Source organism: Onthophagus taurus, chromosome 1 (assembly GCF_036711975.1).
Source record: "Onthophagus taurus isolate NC chromosome 1, IU_Otau_3.0, whole genome shotgun sequence".
NCBI lineage: Eukaryota > Metazoa > Arthropoda > Insecta > Coleoptera > Scarabaeidae > Onthophagus > Onthophagus taurus.
In genome coordinates, this window is record NC_091966.1 from 23401318 (window position 1) to 23412134 (window position 10817).

The 10817-nt window shown below is 29.9% G+C and overlaps 1 protein-coding gene across 1 annotated transcript; it reads right to left on the reverse strand.

The window, feature by feature from the left end:
• Window positions 1-1513: 1513 nt before the first annotated feature.
• LOC139431007 (serine/threonine-protein kinase mTOR-like) lies at window positions 1514-2761 on the reverse strand. The gene has a single exon (XM_071198564.1). The coding sequence runs from the start codon at window positions 2670-2672 to the stop codon at window positions 1587-1589; it is 1086 nt and encodes a 361-aa protein (XP_071054665.1). The 5' UTR covers window positions 2673-2761; the 3' UTR covers window positions 1514-1586.
• Window positions 2762-10817: the final 8056 nt, after the last annotated feature.

Below are 10817 nucleotides of genomic sequence, written 5' to 3' on the forward strand. Positions count from 1 at the left end.
GAGTTTTCGGCTATCTTAAGAGGTGCACGGCTAAACCCGAAAGTTTCTAGTTCTAGGTCTAGTGTTAATTCTACTTTTCGTTTAATAAAAATATACCACAATCTAATGCTAAATAAAAATTAAAACTAGAAATAACACTAGACCTACTACTAGAAACATTCGGATCTGAAGATGCACGACTAAACCCTAACTAAAAAGTATCTAGTTCAAGGTCTAGTGTTAGTTCTAGTTTTAGTGCAATAAAAATATGCAACATAGTGATATCTTATGCTAACTAGCTTATGCTAACTACTGTCACTAGAACTAACGCTAGACCTAAAACTAGAAACATTCGGGTTTAGCCGTCTTAAGAGACGTGTGGCTAAACCCGAATAATTGTATTGGTCTCTGTAATACTTGAAATCGCCAGACAAAGTATACCAAATACATTTTCTACTACTCGCCGCGCTCTGGAAAGCCTATAGTTGAAAACTTTTTCTTCATTTGATAAGTTGTTTTTACTATACGGCTTAATCAACATAATCATTCATTCATTAATTAATTAAAAAAAATCTTATCTTATCTCTCTTTTTTAATCTTTTATAATTTTTGTTAATAACATTTTTTTAAATATCCGCTAGGTTTCACTGTGTACTGGTATAAAAAGCAGTTTTTTTAGGTTATATTCTTAATTATTGGTTGTAGCCGAAAATGTTTTAAATGATACTTGTTCAGAATTGGATGGAAAATAATTTTTGTTAATAACATTTTTCAAAATATTCCCTAGGTTTCGCTATGTACTGGTATGGAAAACCAGTTTTTTAGGTTATGTTAATAATTATAGGTTGTATCGGAAAATGTTTCAAATAATATTTGTTCAGAATTCGATAGAAAATAATTTTTGTTAATAACATTTTTTTAAATATCCGCTAGGTTTCGCTGTGTACTGGTATAAAAAGCAGTTTTTTCAGGTTATGTTCTTAATTATTGGTTGTAGCCAAAAATGTTTTAATTAATATTTGTTCAGAATTGAATGGAAAATAATTTTTGTTAATAACATTTTTCAAAATATTCGTTAGGTTTTGCTATGTACTGGTATGGAAAACCAGTTTTTTAGGTTATGTTAATAATTATAGGTTGTAACGGAAAATGTTTCAAATAATATTTGTTCAGAATTCGATGGAAAATAATTTTTGTTAATAACATTTTTTTAAATATCCGCTAGGTTTCGCTGTGTACTGGTATAAAAAGCAGTTTTTTTAGGTTATGTTCTTAAGTATTGGTTGTGGCCGAAAATGTTTTAAATAATACTTGTTCAGAATTGGATGGAAAATAATTTTTGTTAATAACATTTTTTTAAATATCCGCTATGTTTCGCTGTGTACAGGTATAAAAAGCAGTTTTTTATGATATTGCCTGATTAAGCCAAAATTAGTAAACACACAAGGACTGCCTCGGCACAACTTATAATGAAAATTGTATGACCTCGGCTGATTACATGAAAAATGATATTTGAAAAGATAATAAAACAAAATTTTCTTCTTATTATTATTATTAAAGCATATATAATAAGTCTTATTCTAATAACTAACGTTTAAGCTTATTTTTTACCAAAACGGACACCCTCCAATATAACATTGACATAAATTTTCATTATCAGTAGCTTGCTGTATTAATCTATCAACTTGCATTTCAATCGTTAAAGTTTCATCAATACTAAAATCATTACCGGTTAATTTATCTTTAACCCTATTAACGATAGCAACCGCTTTTTTATTTTTAACCACTTCCGGTTCAGAACCATCCACCATAGCCTCCGGCGATGATAACCCAATTTTATTCATATTAACACTCAACGAATTAACCAAATCTTGTTCTTGCGAAAATCCGGTTGAAATCGAACCAACATCGTTAGTATTCGATCTATTTAACCGCCCTGTATCGACTAATCTCCAATTTAAAAGTGGGTCATAAACGAAAGCTTCCAAAACGGCCATAACGCTATCTTTATTTCTTCTTAAAACGCTCATAACGCTCTCACAAGTTCTTCGGTAAGTTCCTTCGATTCCGGTCACTTCCATCGCGTTTATTAACATTCTTGTTAATCGGAAGGGGATTTTTTCGGAAAACTTTTCCCTAGTCATCGCCACTTCGAAGCAATCCCCGAAATCGATGTGTAAAATCTTTCCTGATAATCGATCCAACATTAAATTCGATGGATGTCGATCTCCCAATCCCAAAATATACCCGACCATTGACATAACAGCTAACGATCTTGTACAATTCGTCCTTCGATCAAACCACACTTCCGAAGATGGACTTTTTAGCCATAATAAACGTGCTAAATCATCGCCGTGAGTATGCTCGAGAGCTTGTTCGAAAGCCTCGACTTTTTGTATTACGGTTAAATGATCGTAATCGGGTGCCATTCTCAACACGATTCGATGTTCGATGTTTAATAAAATCTTTTTCTTTTCGCGATAATCTTTGATGAGGGTGTGTAATGTATCGCAATGTGGTACCCACCCGATTAAACCGGAATTCGTACTTAATGGAATCACCGCGTAACGTTGTATCGTGAGGTTGCAACGGACTGTGTCGGGATCTTTTAATAATAAAGTATTTACAAGGCCGAATATTTGTATTACTCGCTCGTCTTGGCGTAAATCTTCGTGTCCTTTTAAAAGGAACATGTAGTCTTTACCGTTTGAACCGCGAATTAATAGTTTTCTTGGACGTTGTTTTGATGTTATGACCTATAAAAAAATTGACAACCTCAATTTATTAAGTTATTAAAAATTAATTAAAATTTATCCCATTATACTAAAAATCCCATTATACTACATACTTATTCAGAATTGGACGGAGAACAATTTTTGTTAATAACATTTTGCAAAATATCCGCTAAGTGTCTCTGTGTACTGGTATGAAAAACCAGTTTTTTAGGTTATATTAATAATTATAGGTTGTATCGGAAAATGTTTCAAATAATATTTGTTCACAATTCGATGGAAAATAATTTTTGTTAATAACATTTTTTAAAATATCCGCTAGGTTTCGCTATGTACTGGTATGAAAAACCAGTTTTTTAGGTTATGTTAATAATTGTAGGTTGTATCGGAAAATGTTTCAAATAATATTTGTTCAGAATTCGATGGAAAATAATTTTTGTTAATAACATTTTTTTAAATATTCGCTAGGTTTCGCTATGTACTGCTATGGAAAACCAGTTTTTTAGGTTATGTTCTTAATTATTGGTTGTAGCGGAAAATGTTTTAAATAATACTTGTTCAGAATTGGATGGAAAATAATTTTTGTTAATAACATTTTTCAAAATATTCGCTAGGTTTCCCTATGTACTGGTATGGAAAACCAGTTTTTTAGGTTATGTTAATAATTGTAGGTTGTATCGGAAAATGTTTCAAACAATATTTGTTCAGAATTCGATGGAAAATAATTTTTGTTAACAACATTTTTTTAAATATCCGCTAGATTTCGCTGTGTACTGGTATAAAAAGCAGTTTTTTAGGTTATGTTCTTAATTATTGGTTGTAGCGGAAAATATTTTAAATAATACTTGTTCAGAATTGGATGGAAAATAATTTTTGTTAATAACATTTTTCAAAATTTTCGCTAGGTTTCGCTGTATACTGATATCGAAAACCAGTTTTTTAGGTTATGTTCTTAATTATTGTTTGTATCAAATAATGTTTCAAATAATACTTATTCAAAATTGGACGGAGAACAATTTTTGTTAATAACATTTTTCAAAATATCCACTAGGTGTCGCTGTGTATTGGTATGGAAAACCAAGTTTTTTAGGTTATGTTAATAATTATGGATTGTATCGAAAAATGTTTCAAATTATACTTGTTCAGAATTGGATGGAAAACAATTTTTGTTAATAAAATTATCCAAAATATCCGCTAGGTATCGTTGTGTATCGGTATGGAAAACCAGTTTTTTTAGGTTATGCCCTTAATTTTTGTTTGTATCGGAAAATGTTTCAAATAACACTTGTTCAGAATTGGATGGAAAATAATTTTTGTTAATAACATTTTTCAAAATATCCGCTAGGTTTCGCTGTGTACTGATATCGAAAACCAGTTTTTTAGGTTATGGTCTTAATTATTGTTTGTATCAAATAATGTTTCAAATAATACTTATTCAGAATTGGATGCAAAACAATTTTTGTTAATAGCATTATTCAATATATCCGCTAGGTGTCGCTGTGTAGTAGTATAGAAAACCAATCTTTTTAGGTTATGTTCTTAATTATTGTTTGTATCGGAAAATGTTTCAAGTAACACTTATTCAGAATTGAACGGAGAACAATTTAGTTAACACTATTTTTTTAAATATCCGCTAGGTGTCGCTGTGTACTGGTATGGAATACCAATTTTTTTAGGTTATGTTAATAATTATAGGTTGTATCAAAAATTTTTTCTAATAATACTTATTCAGAGGTGGACGAAAAATAATTTTTGTTAATAACATTTTTCAGAATAACCACTAGGTGTCGCTGTGTACTGGTATCGAAAACCAGTTTTTTTAGTTTATGTTAATAATTATAGGTTGTATCGGAAAATAATACTTTAATTAATAACTGGTGATTATTCCACAAGGATCCTTCAAGAAATTAATTTTATAGCGAATTTTTAAAGCTTAATCGGCGACAATTGCAAAATTCGAAAAAATTGTCGATCATTTCAAAAATTTATTTCTCAAGAACTAAAAGTGATTTTTCAAAACGGCTGTTTGCATTAAAAAGAGGATACCTTAATTAATAATTGGTGATATTTCCACAAGGATCCTTCAAGAAATTAATTTTATAGCGAATTTTGAAAATTATCGATGAAATTGCAACATCGAAAATTTTATCAAAACTTCAAATATTGTTTTCTCAAAAACTAAAAGATATTTTTCAAAACGTGTTGGTTTATTGGAAAGAGGACACTTTTATAAACACTTTGGGAAATTTTCATACTCATATTCCAAGAAATCGATTTTATAGGAATTATTAAAGTTTAATCGGAGGAAATTGCAAAATTCAGAAAAATTGTCGATTATTTCAAAAATTTATTTCTCAAGAACTAAAAGTGATTTTTCAAAACGGCTTTTGCATTAAAAAGAGGATACTTTAATTAATAATTGGTGATATTTCCACAAGGATCCTTTAAAAAATGAATTTTATAGCGAATTTTGAAAATTATCGATGAAAATTGCAACATCGAAAATTTTATCAAAACTTCAAATATTGTTTTCTCAAAAACTAAAAGTTATTTTTCAAAGTGTTCATTGGAAAGAGGACACTTTTATTAACACTTTGGGAAATTTTTATACTCATATTCCAAGAAATGAATTTTATACGAATTATTAAAATTTAATCTATATAAATATATATAAAATATATATATATATATTTATAATATTTCTATCTTATTTAGATAGTTAAATGCATGTTGCCTAAGTTCGCAACGTCTATAATGTCCAGTGTTTCAATTTCATCATTTTTATTTTTGAGTGTTAATGAACAATTTAAAATATTAGTATAATCTCATGCCCTTTACTGCCGGTATGTACTAATAGTTTTTTGTATTCTTGTTCAAATTGTAGTGCAGTAGGATTGATACAATACCAACAACGTCGACTAACCGCACTAAAAAAATCCTTAAATAGTTTTGTGACAATTTATAGTTAAATATAATTTTTTTTTCTATCGTTAGGAAAACTGTAACCATTTTGAATAATATATTTTTCAGAAAAATAAACTATATTTTTCAGACTATAAGACGCACCTCAAATTTAAAGACGATTTATTGAAAAATATATTTTAATGGTACTTTCGGACCAGAAAACGCACCCAAAATTAAGTCCATTTTTCTATGTAAAAAGGTGCTTATAGTCTGAAAACTACGAAACTACTAAAATGTTAACGTCGCCAAAGCCAAAACACAAATGCGCACACAAGCCTTGTTTACTTAGGAGAGAATTATTCGTTTATTAGGGTTCGGTAAACATGGATAAACATTAATCAGGTAAATTTATTTTCAAAGAAACCATAAAAAGATTGGCCTGTTCGGAAATACTCGGTGATCATCGGCCGGACGGTCCGATCTGAGCGCGTCCGATTCTGGACTGAGTGAAAACGTAAACAAAACACAACGAACCACAGAGTATACAGATGCCGGACTCCGGCTAATAAATTGGCAATCCTATCTATCCTTGTTCAACAAATGAAAAATTCGTATGGTACTTTCTCTCTCACATAAACTGAAACTGTGTAGATGGCGCAATTGTCGCGTTACAGTAGTATTTAAACAAGCCAATAGATGGCACCATTTATTTCAAAATTTTTAAGTCGCAAACTGGTAGAGTTAAGAGAAAGCAATAGATGGCGCTATGTATTTTAAGTCGTAAATCTGTAAATCCCACAGCTACGTCCAGTTCTGTCAGAACTAACGAACTTTCTGTGTTTTGTTTAATTATTGTGCAGTTTTGCGTGTTTATCGTTTGATTATTTAAACTACTAAACAAATCTGTATCGTTTGATTATAGATTTGTTTAGCAGCTTATTTGCTTGCATAATTTAGTTTTCCTTAGTTTTATTGTCATACTTTGTTATCTTAGAATTAGTTGGTTTTTGGTGGTAAAGTAAGGACCAAAATGGATAGCATTTGCTACATTTGCGGACGTTCGGTAGAGAAAGTGGTCAAGTTATTTTGATTTCCATTAAATATCAATAAGTACATTTATAAATTTAGTTAGATACATTTTTTGTACTAAATGAAAATTTACTTTGATATTTTAGACAGCGATTATGGAATGAGTGCCTTGGCGTTCCTGTAGAAAACATATATTCTAGCCGAATGACAATTTGCAATAAACATTTTACAATGGAAAGTTTTATGTTGAATAGGAATTTTAAAGAACAAAGAGAAACAGATCCGGAGACTTAAGAAGAATTATGAAAATAAAACCACATTACTGAGAGATATGTTAAACAAACCAGAATATTTTACTCAGGTTTTTAAAGGTAATAATGTTTACTTTCCAATTATCTAATCACGAATTGAGGCAATATGTTTAAGTTTTAGTTGTGATCATAGTTAAAGCAATGCAAACCATGATTATGATAAATGATGAACTAAGAACTTAAAACTATGACTAACAATAAGACTAAAACATGTTACATGAATCTTGTTCCTTTTTGTTTTGTCTTAATTCTGATAAATTTTGCTAGGTTTGTTATTATTTGGCTCACTTTAATTTAAGATTAACTTTAAGTTATAGTAATAATAATAAAGCATTAATTAAGTTTCAAATATTTTTGCATTTTAATTGATAGGAACAGAAACAAATAAAAAGAAATATTAAAGTTTTATATCAATTGTTAATTCGGAAACAATAATTATTTTATAACTAAAACAACATTTTATCACTAATACTGTGTACTTTTAATTTTAGTTGTTGTGTAGTATTTTTTTATTCTGGCTGTCTTAAATCTGTTGTTTACAATAACAATTCGTATTCCTAAATTTGTCTAGAAGTTTATTTGACTTATGGAATGCTAGAGTTTTTCATGGGTTTTCCTCTAGCCTTGAAGCAAATGCTTTACCATTGTACAAAAACGCACCTTTTTGCCATGAAAACGATTAAATATTTAAAAATTTATATTTCTTCTTCTGAAGTTTGCATTTTTATTTAATAATATTTTATTGATCATAATTCAAGATTAGGAGTCTCTCTTAAAAATCGATGATTTTTTTTTTAATCGATAGGAAATGAGTCAAAAGAGGCGTAAATGATAAAAAAAAGTGCGGAAAAGTGTAGTACTTACCGAAAAATCACTTTAAAGTTGCGATTTGACGTTTCTTTTTGGAAGTTCAAAGCAATGTTAAAATTGCATTTTCGTATTAAATCCTAACCTGAAATTGTTTAATTTATACCCACGCACAAAATAAAAAGTTATTTTCACTAAACTTGTTGAGATTACAACATATTTTCGGATGAAAACCTTGTTTCTTAGGCTATCGATGCAGAACGACAATTAAATGTCGTTAGATAGAATTGTTTCTACCAAATGTGTATTAATAGACTTTGTGTTAATAGATTGTGTATCAATTGATCTGTCAAATGACTGAAAGCTGAAATATCTTTATGTTGTAAATATAAATGATAAATAAGTATAGTAGCTTATTTAATAGTAGTTTAGTTAAATTAAAATAGTTATTAAAAAAGACATGCTTACAAAATAAAAATAAATAAATAATCCGTGTGACGATAGCAACAAACTGTGTATTTAACCAAATGACAATTACAACTGACAACACAAGCAATGTTAACCATGTATTTTCTCGTATTAAATCCTAACCTCAAATTGTTTAATTTATACCCACGCACTAAATAAAAAGTTATTTTCACTAAACTTGTTGAGATTGCAACATAATTATTCATAATGATACCTATGTGAAGTTAGCCCCCAATTAAACAGAATTTTACATGTATAGTATTTTAATTATAACATGAGAACCAGTGAACCGATTTCGATAAACAATGTCTCATTCGAAAGCTTAATCCTTGACCAATACGAAAGTGGAAATGCCCGATTGACGATAGCAACAAACTTTTATCCGCAATTTCCTATCTATTTTATTAGCTGATATCTTTCGTATTGTTAGATATAGCAGACCACTAAATGCACCATATGAAAGCTTGATTCTTTCTTTATGAAATCGTCGGTCCTCGTTTGCAGATATGTTAATATTAAAATCAATAAAAGATGAAGAACACCGCTCTGTACGTAAAATAGCTTAATATTACCAAACTTCAAGCCCTTGTGCAATTGTTATCAAACCGAATTTTAAAAAACTGTGTTCACAATCAGAAAGAACTCTTCTTCAAATATCTTAATCCGGGTTTTTGTCGGTCAATATCTATTAGCATCATGGTTAAATCACCTTTAATATACATCTCTATATACAGAAACGTTTAATTGCTCTACCTCTAAACAACTTTCTTACATATTTGATATGAGGAAAACTATAGAAGTATATCATGAAGTTATAGACTTAGTTATAGACACAAGGACGTTTTTGGTCAAAAAATTACCAAATTCACACGTTTTAGCTACTTTTGAACATTGTTGGGATCAATAACTTTCTTATATCACCAGGAAAAAACTTTATAACCAAGCAGCGATAGCCGCGTATTATACTTACACCATTAGAAAGACCAGAAAATTGTAGATAAGATAGATCTATACTTCTATAGTTTTCCCCCTATCAAATAAGAAATTTGTTTAAAGGAATAGTAATTAAACGTTTTTGCGTGTAGGGATGTATATTAAGGGCGATTTAAGCATGACGCCGATAGACATTTACCAACGAAAACCCGGGTTAAGATAATTTAAAGAGCGCTCTTTCCGAGTGTGATAATAGTTTTTTAAAATTCGGTTTGATAACAATTGCACAAAGGCTTGAAGTTTGGTAATTTTAAGCTATTTAATCTAAGTACAGAGCCACCGCTTTGTAGTTTAAGTACAGATTGATCTTAGTATTAACTTATCGACAGACAAAGACCGGTTTTAGATAGAGAAAGAATCTCTAATTATTATCTCGAATTATCTCTAATAATAAGAAAGATATCAGCTAAGAAAGTAGATAAAAAATTACAGATACAAGTTTGTTGCTGGAAAGTTTATTGCTATCGGACAAATGTGGAGGAGGCTGAAAACTAGAATTCGTAAACATAAAACTAAAGCAAATTCCAACATTTCTAAGCACCACATAAAGACTGAACATAATATAAATTATGGAGGAGTTGAGCTTTTACATTCGTGTAACAAATTATAAAAATAATAATAACTATCTACTTATGAATGAACAAGTTCAACTTTTCCAGAAACCCATCTTCGTATAATTTTACAATATACATGTTGCTTAAAAATCGTCAATCTTGCTTTTATCGATGTAATATCGCCCAAATAAGAATTTTGTGTAGAAATTAGATTTTGAGTTAGAACATACAAAAAAAAAACAAACATTATAAACATTTCAAACAGTCTATGTAACGACAGGCACTTAATCATTATGACCTATGCGAAGTTAGCTCCAAATTTTTCTAGCTCCCAATTAGATAGGATTTTACATGTATAGTATTTTGATTATAACAAGAAAACCAGTCAACCGATTTCGATAATCAAAATCTCATTCGAAAGCTTAATCTTTGGCCAATACGAAAGTGGAAATGCCCGACTCGAAATCTCTCGCGGGGTCATTTCAATGGCTGTACGCACATAATTAATAAATTTTGAAATCGGGCATTTCCACCTTCGCATTCATTGCAGATCATACTTTCTACCGCGATTTTGATGACTAAAATTGGTCAATTAGTTACGGAGATAATTGATGTGTTTAATTAATTCGTTTGTTGTGTTTTAATCAAAATCCTTAAATATTTCGAATCGGGCATTTCGACAACAGCATTCAGCCAGACACAAACTTTCGATTGAGATATAAAACATTAAAATCCGTCAAACTGTTCTTTAATTATAGTCGATTTAGTTTAAATTAATTTTTTTATATTGGGGACTATACTTTTGAGCGTTCACAAGTGCATAAACAACGAGCCGAAGACGGTGTCATTCCGAGGGCTGTATAAAGTTAGCGGGAGAGAATTGAAATCGAACATTTTGTGATTTCGATAGAAGACACTATGACGAATCGAGTGACGTATAGATCTTGATCATCGGGTACATTGTTTACGAGTTATCACCACTTAAAGAAGGTCAATTTTGTGTTATTTTCGTGTATCTTCGCATTATTTTGGCGTTTTAG